Below are 13933 nucleotides of genomic sequence, written 5' to 3' on the forward strand. Positions count from 1 at the left end.
CTGCTTCAAGGGAAATGTTGTATAATAGATAATACAATGTGGTCATGGAGCACTTTAGATGTGGCTAGTTCTACTGGAGAACTGGATTTTTAATTTTACTTATTTTAAATTTAAATAGCCACATGTGATTGATGGCTACCATATTAGGCAACACCTCCATAGACATATAGGTGAAAATCAACTAGCACAAATCAACTAGCACATGTTTGTTTACATCAAACATGTAAATTCATGGATAACTTTGTTTAAGAAGAAGCTAAGTACAGAAAGTGAGTTTATGTAAAGATAATGGTAATACATGCACCCCAGGGTTCATAGCAACATTATTTACAATTTCCAAGATATGGAAGTAACCTAACTGCCCACCAACAGCTGAGGGGATAAAGATGTAGTATATATATACATATATATACATACGTATACATACACATACAATGGAATCCTACTCAGCCATAACAAGAATGAAATTTTGCCATTTGCAACAACATGGATGGACTTAGAGGGCATTATGCTAAGTGAAATAAGTCAGAAAGAGAAAGACAAATACTATGTGATATCACTTATATATGGAATCTAAAAATTACAACAAACTAGTAAATATAACAAAATAGAAGCAGACTCACAGATGTAGAGAACAAACTAGTGGTTACCAGTGGGGAGAGGGAAGCGGGGAGGGGCATGATAGGGGTAGGGGATTAAGAGCTACAAGCTATTATATATAAAATAAATAAGCTACAAGGATATATTGTACAACACAGGGAATCTAGCCAATATTTTATAATAACTATAAATGGAATTTAAAAATTTTGAATCACTATCTCATACACCTGAAATTTATATAACATTGTACATCAACCACACCTCAATAAAAAAAAAATAGAGTGTTAAGTGGCCAATGAGACAGGGGGCATGTGAATATGGTAAAAATCATGAAAGTGTATGTAAATGACTGAAGTCTGAGAAATAATATGTTACATTGCTCTGCTTTAAAAGGGGGAAGGTCGGAATTATGAAATGTGCCTGACCACTGACTCACAGAATGTTTCTAGAGCCTTGTAGGCTTTTAGAACCTATTTACAAGGTTAAGTGAAAGATCCAGGTGAGGTGTAAGGAACTTCTAAGTGAGCAAACATACTTCACTTAGAGGGAAGCTTGAACACTATCTTATTTTAAATGTTCATGTAAATGTCTCCACTCTGACACTTCTTTTCCTTACTCTTGCTTGTAAAATGCAGTTAGAGTGTTGATATACCTTGGAGTTTGCCTCTGTGTTTACAATATGTTGGGTTGGCATATGAAACTCATTTTCATTAAGTCTCTGAAGGCTTCCCTTTTTACTATTTTACAGTGCTGGCAAGTTGTAAACATTTTATGGCAAAATTAAGAGTTTCTAAACACATTTTACTCTTTGTGTCCCAATATTTCATCTCCTAATAAGTTTCAATCATTTTAGCACCTGTTTAAATTAAAATCTCTCAGGAAAATAGCAAGGGCAGGCAGCCATTAATATGCTTTAAAAATTCACTGAAAATTACTTAGTAATATGGAGCATAATGAACTCAGATACTGGTGTTTTATGAATACAACATTAAAGTGTCTTATCTTAGTGCTAAAAATCCATCCACACTTTTGCTCTGCAAATCACCAAGTGAGCTAGTGTGAAGCCTCTCTTTTTTTTTGGGGGGGATGGAGCATTAAAATCTTATGACTCTTGGGGAGGTTAAGGTGATTCACAAATTCTTTGTGTATGCATGTCTGTGTGCTTGAATCCCTAGAGATCCTTGGTGCCCTGCTGTCCATCCTATGTATCTGGGTGGTGACTGGTGTGTTGGTGTACCTAGCGTGTGAACGCCTGCTGTACTCCAATTACCAGATCCAGGCGACCGTGATGATCATTGTTGCGAGCTGTGCGGTGGCGGCAAACATTATGTAAGTCACCCCACACACTGCCCATGAAGCTTGTCTGGACATAGATTTGTGGGTTTGTTGCTGTTGTTATTGTTTGTTTTTAATTCCTCCACTTGTGAGGATGGTAGAGACCTGAGAGAGTGTTCAAATGGCTCTAAGACTGAAAATAGGGCTGGTTGTGCTAGCTTAAGTTACAGTGTGTTTTAATATTGGCTTCTAATAGCTACCATTTTGAATGCTTCCTATGTGTCAGAGACTGTGCTGAGATTTTCTGATCTATTTACGTTATCAAGCTCAATGTTCACAACACTCATACCATATAGATTAGGAAAATTGAAGCTCGGTGAGGTTAAATAAACTGCCAATGAGGCAGTGCAGAGCAGGATTTGAAAACAGACCCACCAAACCCAGAATTGAGCTTCTAGCCATTCTACTCTCTCACACAAATTGATGGTTCCACGTGGGATGTGACTTACTCCTATTCTTTTTGTTACATGAACACATTACGAGTTCCCAGAAACCTGGGTTGGAAGAGACCATGAATTTTATTTACTTCACTTCCCTTTCTACTTTTGAATTCTCTTTTGCAATATCCCCATAAAGTGGTCATTAGTTTCATATATTTTAACAGAATAATAGTGAATTTATTTCTCTCAAAAGCAGTCTATCTTATCTTTGCATCATTATGATTGCATGAAAACTCTTAAGCTGTGCTAGCTAAACTCTCTCTTTAGTTTCCATCTCTTGGTCCATTCTCTCATCCAGGCAGTCTTAAATCATTCTTAAAGGAAATGTGATCATGCCCTGCTGGACAGGTGATCATTGCCATACTGGTCTGGTCTTCCCAAATGAACTATTTGATTGCTCATGATAATGCGGAGCTGAAGCCAGGGCTTTGATCCTTTTGGGTTGATTTAATCTTTCCTATTTGATAGTCTGATTTTGGGCAACCTTACTTAAAACTCTATCTATCTATCTATCCATCCATCCATCCATCCATCCATCCATCCATCCATCTACCTACCTACCTATCATCTGTGGTAGACACAATAATGGCCCCTCAAAGATTTCCACATTCTAATCCTTGGAACCTCTGAATATGTCAACTTACATGGTACGAGGAACTTTGCAAGTGTGGTTAAGGATGGATCTTGAGAAGGGGAGACTATCCTGAATTATCCAGATAGGCCCAATGTAGCCACAAAAGTCCTTATAAGAGGGGAGTATGAGGTCAGAGGGAAGAGAAGATGCTGCATTGCCGGCTTTGAAGATGGAGGAACGGGCCTGGAGCCAAGTAATGTAAGTGACCTCTAGAAGCTGGAAAAGGTAAGAAAATGAATTCTCCCCTAGAGCCTCCAGAAGGAATGCAGTCCTGCACACTCATTTTAGACTTCTGACTTCCAGAATTATAAGATAATAAATTTATGTTGTTCTAAGCCACAAAGGCTTTGTGGTAATTTGTTACAGCAGCAATAGAAAACCATCTATGTATCACCTGTCTATCTTGCAACGTAACATGATACATTCAAGGAGGTAGGTTCACGAATGGAAGTGAAGAAGACAGTGATGAAGAATGGCATTTTACACAGCGTTTTTTTGTTTTTGTTTTTTGAGAGCGGGCACAAAGGAATCCCTGGAATTAGAGGGTAGTCTGAGCGTGTGTACTTTGAGTAAGTTCCTCCAGGTGCTTTCATGTCCTTAGCTTGTACCTGCCTCAGTTCCTCATCCCTTAGTTTGGGACCCATTGCTCAAAATCTCTAAGCTAAACAATTAGAAGAGTGGTATCTGATCTGCTGTCACTGACTAGATCACTATTTCTACCCAGTTAACTTGAAAATGTGTTTCATATTGGCCCTGGGAGAAAAAGTATGGGAAGATCAATGCAAATCTATCACTACTAGGAGACAAATAAGCCAGACCACATGTCCTGCTGACTGGGAGTCAATATCATCATCTTTGCATAAGAAGAACAATATGTCCCCAGGGCAGCAGGAACAATAAAAATGTTAATAATTTCCCGAGTCATATGTCACATAGGTTGTGTGTATGCTGCATAAAGATGAAGAATGCACCCAGTTAACTTCCACATAAATCTGGCACCTTGATGACCAAGTGTGACTTTCTAAATAGATACCATCCAAATTTTCTTTTTACTGCAACTGCTTTTGAACTTCGACCCTAATATTGCATGTGCTTTTCATGCTTACAAAGACCAGGGAATTGAAAAGCATTGACTTCCCTGTGCAAGCAGGCAGTTATTTATGGATAAGGATACTGAGTGACTAAAATGTTTACTCCCAGAACTGGGATTACAGGTTTCAAGTTCTGCTAGATGCTGTATTGTCTGACCACAGAGATATCAGAACCATAATTTGGGAATAAATCTATTCCTTGGGAGCCCAAAATCAAGGTAGAAAGTTCTAACAGAAGTTGCTCAGGGATTCTCGGATGAAGATTATTGGCAGCGCCTTAAGGCTAAGTTTTTCTCTGCCTGCAACATTTCCTAGCCTATTTAACTAGCCTATTTAACTCTAGTATAACCTTTCAAATCCAACTCAATTGCCTTGTCTGTCTAACTAAGAGTCCCCTGTTGTACTATCTGTAGCACCAGTTCTTAATAGACTTAGTATAATTAGAATTTTCCATTTATGTGTGTCTTTCTAAAATCTCTGCCATCTCCATCATACTTAAAGCTACAATGGGGGAGGGACTACATCTATTTTCACCTTTATGCCCCAAGCATTTAATACTGCCTGGCATATAAGAATCCCTAAGTAAGTTTTTTTTTAATATAAAATGGGTAAAAGAATCAATAACAATGTGATGAGCATACATGGCAGACTTAGAAAGAAAGTCTATTAACTTCTTTCTAGGTCTGCCATGTATGCTAGGCATGTTAGGTTGTCTGAAGAACTTTAAATGGTAACTCCTAATTGAGGGTGAATTTCTGCCCAAACACTGACAATCTAAAAACTGTAAATTATGTAATGTTCACATCTTGGTGGATAGCAGTCTCTCCGCTTTGTGATGATGGCCTGAGATTTAACAGACACTTTACCTGCAAATAGACTGGGATACATGGTACTGAAAAATTATTTTTTTAAACCTTTGTTCCAAAATGTACAGAAAGTGTTTCTAGGCAAAACATAAGAGATATTACTCCTAAAGTTGTGGATAAATAGAATCAGGTACATAATATATAGGGCCCACTATTAGTCTCTTTGACTTGGATTGGAGCTGTTAAATTTTGCAATATGTTATATATACATATAACATTTATATACATTATAATACATTAATATACTTCAGTCTCTTGATAAAGAGCTACATATGCATAAGCACAGTACTCTCATCATTGGCCATTAGGGAATTATTCAAATTTCCAATTCTCATGGAAATGAACAAAATTAAGTCAAATAAAAGATTAAAAAATCCAACTTCGATGAAATTCACTACTTATTTTGTTTTATTGTTTTCTGCTACTTTTTTGCATTTGAAACCAGCACATTTAATGAAGCTCCCACCAAAGCTCAGCTTTAAGCCTAGCTCAGTGTCTGACATTCAGTAGACCCTCAATAAATGATATTTCCCCTCCTCATTGTCAAATACTTGGCATTTACCTAAGAGGTGATGATTTCCAGTTTTAAAATGAAACAGAGTAGCATTAATTAGATGGAAAAGAAAAGTGGGGTGAATCTTCATTGTCTATCCTTGTGTGAAATATTTTAAATTCCATGATACCCTTGTGTTCAAAATTAGTTCAAAATAGTCCACCATAAAGCAATAATGTTTCAACTCTTTGCCATTTTGGGTCATACATGCTGTCGTCAACTCCCCCGTTATGCTGCATAGATTTTTAAGGGTTAATCTCATGGGCCAAGGACATTGTTTTTTCTTCCAGACTAAGTGTGATTTTGCACCAGAGACACCCTGGCCACAATCACAAAGAAGTGCAAGCTAATGCCAGTGTCAGAGCTGCTTTTGTACATGCCCTTGGAGATCTATTTCAGAGCATCAGTGTGTTAACCAGTGCACTTATTATCTACTTTAAGGTGAGTATGTTTGAGTTTACTCACTGTCTTAGTGATTTTATAGATTAGGTGGTACAGAAGCTGACCCTCCATTATTAACTTAAATGAGGGTGGACAGCCAGTTTGCCTACACAAACTACTTTACAAGGTTTAAACAAAGAAATGTTCAAAGCTTGAAACCTTAGACTTTCCAAATTCCTAAGAGCTATGTCTTTAACTGTAGGGCTGCCAGTCTTTTAAGAAAGTAGTTCCTTCTGTTCTGCGGTTAAGATGGATTACAATGGAACCATGAATAACTTAGGGTTCTTGGGTTGTAATCAACAGAAAAGATCTGTAGCTCACTTAAGCAAAAAGTAGACTCATTGGCTGAAATTTATTGGATGTACTCCTCTACAGAAATCAAGGTAGAATAAAGAGCAAATTTTGGTATCTAGATTTCAGAAACTATCCAACTTCTGTCCGAGGCACCATGCTGAAATGAATGTGACTCAACTAATTTCTTTCCTGTTCTTGTCACTCTGCTGAAGATTCATATTTCTGGGAAATGGAGCCCAACTGACCTAGGTTGGGTCTTGTATCTGCTGTTTGGCTGGGGAGGGTACAGCACCTGACTGACTCTCCCACCATGGGAGACAGGTAACTTATTTCCAAAAAGTCAGGGTGTCAATTGAAACTTGGAATAGATCCTGAGTGGGCCTCTGACCCCAAACAAATATTCACTACAAATCTCTATTTGGTAATACCAAGAACCAACAGAGCTGGGTAAGCGTGGAGGTAGGGGGGTCACGGAGGAGAGGAACGTATAGCTCTGTCTGTTCGCGTCACGACTGCCCAGTTAGCAACAACTCTATTATTTTTACTGGAAAATGAAAACATGTAAATAAAAAATTACAAAGACATGTTTGAATTCAATTGAGCAAATCCTCACTAAAAGCTTTAAGTTTAAGACAAAATCGTTCAAAATTGTAGGGTGAGTGAAGTTTGAGAGTACTCTTACCAAGGTTATTCTTGCCGGGTGTCTTAGAAGTAATGAGGCACAGATTTTTCTGTGGCACAAAACTTCATCAAGGGCAGAATAGCAGGTGTTTTACCCTGAGGCCAAGGGCTCCAGTGGTGAGAAAGCACGAGAATGAGGCCTCAGTACATATCCTTTGGACTGTATCAAAGATGCCTGCCTTGACTATGTGTCATATTTAAGAGAGAAAGAAGTAAACTAACCCAGTCTGCCAAGACCAAGCTCTGGCTATACCTTGGTTACATGCAACCTCTGCACAAAAGATATCCTTTCTTTTCATCATAATTAAGGTTGAAAAGTCATTGACTGTCGTACAAATGTGTGCATATTTTCATCACATTCTCTGTACTTCTATTAATTTGAGAGAAGTTAAATCAGGCCTTTTGAGAGAGCACTGAAGGATATCTCTCTTTTTACTTCTTAAATTGTGGGGAGAGCATGTCCTATGGTCTCCCTTTCTTGAGTCACTGAGATTTGAAAGCTTAGAAGAAGGACTGGGTCTTTAGGAAGTCTTGCCTCTGAGTTGGATGTTTAGTGTCGGGAGGGTGAATGGGTGACAGGGCGGGAAGGAAGCGTGAAGCTTTACTTATTTTATCAATCAGACTTTCCGCATGGGAGGCTTGGATTCAATTAACTGAAATCCCCATATTTTCCAGCCAGACTATAAAATAGCTGACCCGATCTGTACATTTGTCTTTTCCATCCTGGTTCTGGTCAGCACCATCACTATCTTAAAGGACTTCTCCATCTTACTCATGGAAGGTAGGAATGATTTTCTTATTATTCCCAGCATCCGTGTTTTCTCTTCCTTATAATCACAAAAGGGAATGGCCTCAAGGCATGCTCACTGTGAGTTTGCATTATAGGGAAAATGTAAACTTACAAGAAATTTTTGTGAAAAAAATTATGTTTTTTATTCAAATGGGAATACATAAATAAAAAGGATTGGCTTCTGTTTTCTTCAGCAACTGTTAAATGATATGGCATAGTATAAAAACAATACGTACAAACACTAGAATGAGTGATTCAGTGAGGGAGATACAGCAAAAATATAAATTTATCCCTAAATATGTGGCAAATACCTAAGAAATATTGAATAAATCTATCCCTCAGGCAGCATTACAGCTACTATGAAGGACTTGCCTAAAATGCTCATTAGACTAGGCCAGCAGTTCTCAGACAGTGGCATCAGAGCCACTTGGAGGGTCTGTTAAAACACAGATTGCTGGGCCCACCCAACAGTTCCTGAGACAGTAGGCCTGTGGTGAGGCCTGAGAATCTGAATTTTAACAAGACGTTGTTCCTGCTGGGTGGAGGCCCGTACTTTGAGAACCACTGGACTAGTCTCTTCATACCCCTGAAAGGCGTTCTTCCATGAGGGCACTGGGAGCGGCGCTTAGAAAATTCAATCACAACCAGAGGTTTGCATCTTATCAAACATTCAGATGATCAAAAATAGCCATACGTCGGCTGAGCTTCTCTTTCCTGTCTGGCACATTTTGACCGAAGGTAGACACAGTCTCAGAGTACAGCTGCCTTCACGACAGCTCACCCTTCCCTAGCTTAGCATTCACTGCCCAGTACACGTTTAAAGGTTTTGTTCTCAGAGGGCATGATAATCGTTGGTAGGTGATAATGTTGATTGACCACAGGGAAACAGAAAACGGAGTCAGACATCACTGAGTAACAAGTGAATGTCCTCGCTCAGAAGGGGACAATATTTGGTTTGTCAGGTCACAGATGCATCCATTTCCTTTCCTGAGGGCCAAGTGCTGAGCTGCAGCTGTTACTGCTGTTACGGAACTTACTGACTTGACGGTGGAGAAAAGACAAATGTGTGTACAATGTGAGATGACTATATTCCACTTTATCTCTCAGTACAGACCTTCTCTCATGATTATCTTTTTTTTTATTTAAGGAAAAATGTAGCTAATTATTGAAACTGGCAGGTAACTCCTATCTGGAAGATGCTTAATTTTTAAATTAGGTTTTCAAATTAGGTTAGCATAAAATAATACTTGTACTTGGTAAAATTTTTTTAAAAAGATGGAAAGGTATAAAATGATAAGAAAAAGTCTCTCCATTTTTCCACCTTTGAATTCTCAGTCCCATTATTCAGGAGTAACACCTACTAATAAGTTGACATATATCTTTCCAAAAATATCTATGCTTTTACATATATATATGTACATGTAATATACATATATACATGTGTGTATATGTGTGTATATATATATAGTGCGTGTGTGTATGTGTTTTTTATACAAACTGGGATTACATACATATTTTGTTCTGCACCTTGCTTTTTTCAACTGGAGATCTTTCCATATTAGTACGTACATAGATACACCTCATTCTTTTTCATGGATACAAAGTATTCTATTCTACTGCAAGCATGTATCGCAACACCTGCTTATTGACAGACATTACAAATAATGCTGCAATTATATTTTTAGCACTTGTATATCTGTGGAATAATTCCTAGAAGTGTATTGCTGTTTCAGAAGTTATGTGCATTTAAAAATTTGATAGATATTGCCCTTTCTACCAAAGATACCATATCAATTTCTTTCTTACCAACAGCCTATGAGAGTGCTCATTTCCTCACATCCTCACCATCACTGGGTATTGTCAAACTGTTGATTCTCTTCTAATCTGATAGGTGAATATTATCTTATTGATTCCATACACAAGTCTTTAATTATGAAGACTACTGAGTGATTTTTCATATGCTTATTAGCCTGGGTAATTATCTTTTTGAAAACGAATCTGGGTATTTTCCTGGATGCATTAATATTTTTGCAGGCTCTCCCCCAGAAAGAAAAAGCTTTCTAAGGTGTGATGAAACATTGAGGCCAATGGGAACATATCCTTTTGCTTGTCAATATTATTTCATAGAGTAAAATAAGTAACAGTGGACTTGCATTCTCCATAAAAGTCAAGTGATCAAGGAGGCAAGAGAAAAAGAGGTCGTGGGATCATGACTTCATCTCAAGGGTCCTAGATGAATGACAGCAGGTCTTCAAAGGGTCAAATGAAACTCTCCAGAGATGACACATTGGGCATAATAGTCAACTTTGGGTTACAGTATGTGGAGTCTAGCATTTGCATGACACTCCACACCCAGAGCACGAACCTAGAATCTGACATCCCACCTACCTATGTGGCCTTAGCAATTCTTCTTAACCTCTCTGACTCCCACTTTCTTCTCCAAACAGGAGTTGTAACGCTCATTAACTAGTTCTTAAAGTTCTTACAACTATTAAATAAAATAATTATTATAAATAAAGTGCTCAATACAAACCTTGACATGTAGCTTCTCAATAAAGGTGTTATTATGATGATGATGTAACATTTTCACCCATGACTCCATGCACATTCTCTGGCTAATCTGAGACAAGAACTTCTTTGTTTCTAGTATCCTGAGCTTTGTGCAGCTCACAGAGAAAAAAAACCATGGTGACAAGTTCTATGAAATATGAAGTGGGACTAAACTAAACTCAAACTGTAGTGAATTTTAAGTTAGCCTCAAGGAGGAAATCCTCATGAGCAAGGTTCTTAAATCCTGAAAAAGGAGAGTTAAGGATTCCCTATTCCTTTTAAGTAAGTGGTTCTCTACTAGCTGCTCATTACAGTCATCTGGGAAGCTTTTAAAAAATACTTATACCCAGGCCCTCGACCCAGAGATTTTGATTTAATAGGGGCTGGCTTTGATGTTCTTTAACATGCAACCAAGCTTGAGAACCACTGCAAGGTAGAGCTGCCCAGTAGCTGGTAAATATTAGTGTAATGGTCCTCTACCTTGACTCAGTTAGAATCACCAAATGAGCTAAGCAAATACTGATGCTGGGTCTTATCCCCAGAGAATCTGACTTAATTGGTCTTGGGTGTAACCCAACAAATCATTTTAGAAATTTCTAAATTTCCTGATCATTTTAGAAATCATCAGGATTTCTAAAAGCCCCAGTGACACTAATGTGCATCCAAGGTCAAGAACCACTATGAAAGCATATAGATTTCAGAGCCTCATCCATAGAAATTTTCTTCAGGAGCATTTTAATGGAGCCAAGGCATATTTATTTTTAACAAACACACCAGGTGTTTGTGATGTATGTATACAATTGAAGTGGAAGCTAAAAAGTGTTTATCCTTAGAAATCTCTTCTACAGCATCCTCTTTGCATCACTTTTAGTTGACAAGGATTCACCTAAAGCATCAAATGGCTTTACCACGTTTGTACTAGTTGAGTTGATTTTTTTTAAATTCTTATATCAAACTGATGTCTTCTATGATTTTAACCAACCATTGACTCAGGCCCTTACACTTTCATATCCTGTCATCTTCTATGTGACAATCCTTGCAATGTTTGAAAACAGTGATCCTACTTCCCTTAGCCTTCTCATCTCGAGGCTAGAGACACCCCAGTTCCTTCAGCCCCAAAGAATAGCTGATTGGCTGCCAGACTTCCTACCTTCCTGTGTGTCCCACACTGTTCTTTTAGAAACAAGGATGAAAGTCAAACTACTACATTCTGTGGCCCTAATATTAAACCCTAAGATACCTAAAATAGCAGAAATTCTACAGACTGAATAATGAGATGGTATTACAACATTAGGATCCCCTATTAACACCGCTCACTAAGTGACCTGTTGGATAACGAACACTTGTATAGCAGTAGAGTTTACAAAGGACAGATATGTTCTGAGGTATTTTCAGAGTCCCCAAAGGACTCTGTTAACTACATATTTTTCTTACCATCCCTATTTTACTACAAATGTTCTAAGGATTAGACACGTTCCAAGAGTTGGGTAAATTCACAATAGTTGTCGTCAGAATGCCAACCCGCAATAATCTGATACCAAATCCCATGTGATTTCCTTTTGCTTCCCAGATAATTTCAAAGATAACTGGGTAAACCATACACTCTGAAAATGAAGGGTGATGACTGTTGTTGATGATTGCCTAGTAAGATCTGCAAATATTCTTTGTGAACCTGTGATTGATGGTAAAACCTCTGAAATAGTCAGGTGAATCTGCTTTGTAAATATTTGAAATAAGAAACCATAAATGGAGAGGGCAAGTTAATATTTTACTAAGGATTTTGCGTCCTCAATTGGCCATTGCACTGAGCTGTATTTATTGAAATAACAACAGCCTCCCACTCTGTCCTCTTGGCAGGTGTGCCAAAGAACCTGAGTTACAATGGTGTGAAGGAGCTCATTTTAGCGGTGGAAGGGGTGGTGTCTGTGCACAGCTTGCACGTCTGGTCGCTAACAATGAACCAAGTGATTCTCTCAGCTCACGTTACTGCAGGTCAGTGAGTTTTGTAAACACTCTGGATGAAACTCAGTCCTTGTCCTATAAAGTCCGTAGTTTCCCTCCTTTTGGTAGAGGAGCCCTGAGTGTCTGTTGCCCCTGCCCAAACAACTGTAAAGTGTTTTGTGGGACCAAGGGCCTTTGGAAAGCGTCCCCCTTGCCAGTGTCATCATGGCAACACTGATACTTATGACAACCCTGGAGGCCGGCTGCAGAGGGTTAGAGAGTAGGACAAAAGGCTAAAATGCCACTCAAACTTCAAGGCCTTAAACTCTGTTTGACTTGATGTCCCATCAGTTAAATAAGAGGAAGAATTTAAGAAGAAATCTTCATTGAGTATCTTTGGTGTGTAAGATGCTTTGCCTATCACCAAAGAGAGAAAGATGGTCCCATCCTTAAGGTTCTAAAAAGTTAAAAGATATTCTAGTCAGAATTAATGGTGGTTCCTTTCCTGAATGGTTAGAAATTCTGTAACCATGTGAGATAACTCTTAGGATTTGGGGTTTATCCTAAAAACTACTTTTTCAAGTAGAAGGTGACTTTGTTCATGATATATCCTAGGGCTGAGAAAATGGGCACTGCCTCAGGAGACAGCTCAGGCTAAGGATGACATATTAGGCTGCTAAGAAATAACTCATGAAGTTACTTAGAGGCAGGGAACGGAAGAGTCATTTGAGGACTGTGCTTTCTCAGACATCCTCATCTTTGCTGAGAAGCATGGATCTGGCTGCAGGGAATTTACAGCCTCTACTACACCAATATTTCACTGCAAATGGAGGAATCTAGTAAACAATCAGGTTACTGTGGAGGGAACGTTACAGCCTCCTGATACCTTTTGGGACAAGAGAAAAGATGGCAGTGAGGTCTGCTGCTCTAAATGCTTCCTGGCTCTTGTCACTATCCTTGATATAAATTCTGATTAGCTATAAGGGTGGCAACCCAGAGAACCCAGGGAACTGGTGAGCAGGGCTGTATAAGAAATAATAGTTTTGACTTGGCTTTTTCATGGCTTATCTCCACTTTCATACTCAGCTCCTAGGAGCGCCAGACTCCAGAGAGGCTGTGGGCGAGAAGAGTTCCCATAGTGACAGGGTGCTTTGCAGCACGAGGATGTCCCCTGTCTTGTCTGTGTGAATGTAGCTGATTGTCAGAGCCATCATGGCTCCTTCTGAGTGCACTGCCTGTGCCCCACCCCACCAGGTCAAAGACAAAAGCTGGAGATGAGACGTCACCCCTGTGTGTACAAATCAGTGCCAATCTCACTGTGGTTTTTTATCAACAGCAGCCAGCCGGGACAGCCAGGTGGTTCGGAGAGAAATTGCGAAAGCCCTCAGCAATAGCTTTCCTGTGCACTCACTCACCATTCAGATGGAACCTCTAGCCGACCAAGACCCCGACTGCCTTTTCTGTGAAGATCCCCGGGACTAGCTCAGTCGCACTGCCAGCTCCCCACGTTTGACGTGCTGCTCTGCAGTTTCTAAGAAACCAAAGGAAGAAGTTTGAGAAATTCATGATACAGTTCAATGCACATTTTATCCTTCTTTATTTAGCTCCATCCACCATGAATGAAAATGCATTTAGATTCATCAGTCCATTGGATGATCAACCCATCAGTAGCTGTGTTCAATTCCAGGAATGTGTGTATAGATTATTCCTGACTGGG

At 39.0% G+C, this 13933-nt stretch overlaps 1 protein-coding gene across 1 annotated transcript in view; it reads left to right on the top strand.

Moving 5' to 3' along the window:
• The window catches only part of SLC30A8 (solute carrier family 30 member 8), a gene marked incomplete at both ends in the record, with an annotated part of 33200 nt that extends 19502 nt beyond the window's left edge, over window positions 1-13698 (top strand). Inside the window, 5 exons of the mRNA XM_079722410.1 lie at window positions 1776-1929; window positions 5810-5960; window positions 7611-7716; window positions 12133-12267; window positions 13553-13698. Of these exons, the coding sequence (XP_079578536.1) occupies window positions 1776-1929; window positions 5810-5960; window positions 7611-7716; window positions 12133-12267; window positions 13553-13698 (692 nt within the window). The remainder of the gene's footprint in view (window positions 1-1775; window positions 1930-5809; window positions 5961-7610; window positions 7717-12132; window positions 12268-13552) is intronic.
• Window positions 13699-13933: the final 235 nt, after the last annotated feature.

The sequence above is a fragment of the Hyperoodon ampullatus genome (genome assembly GCF_949752795.1).
Source record: "Hyperoodon ampullatus genome assembly, chromosome: 17".
NCBI classification, from domain to species: domain Eukaryota; kingdom Metazoa; phylum Chordata; class Mammalia; order Artiodactyla; family Ziphiidae; genus Hyperoodon; species Hyperoodon ampullatus.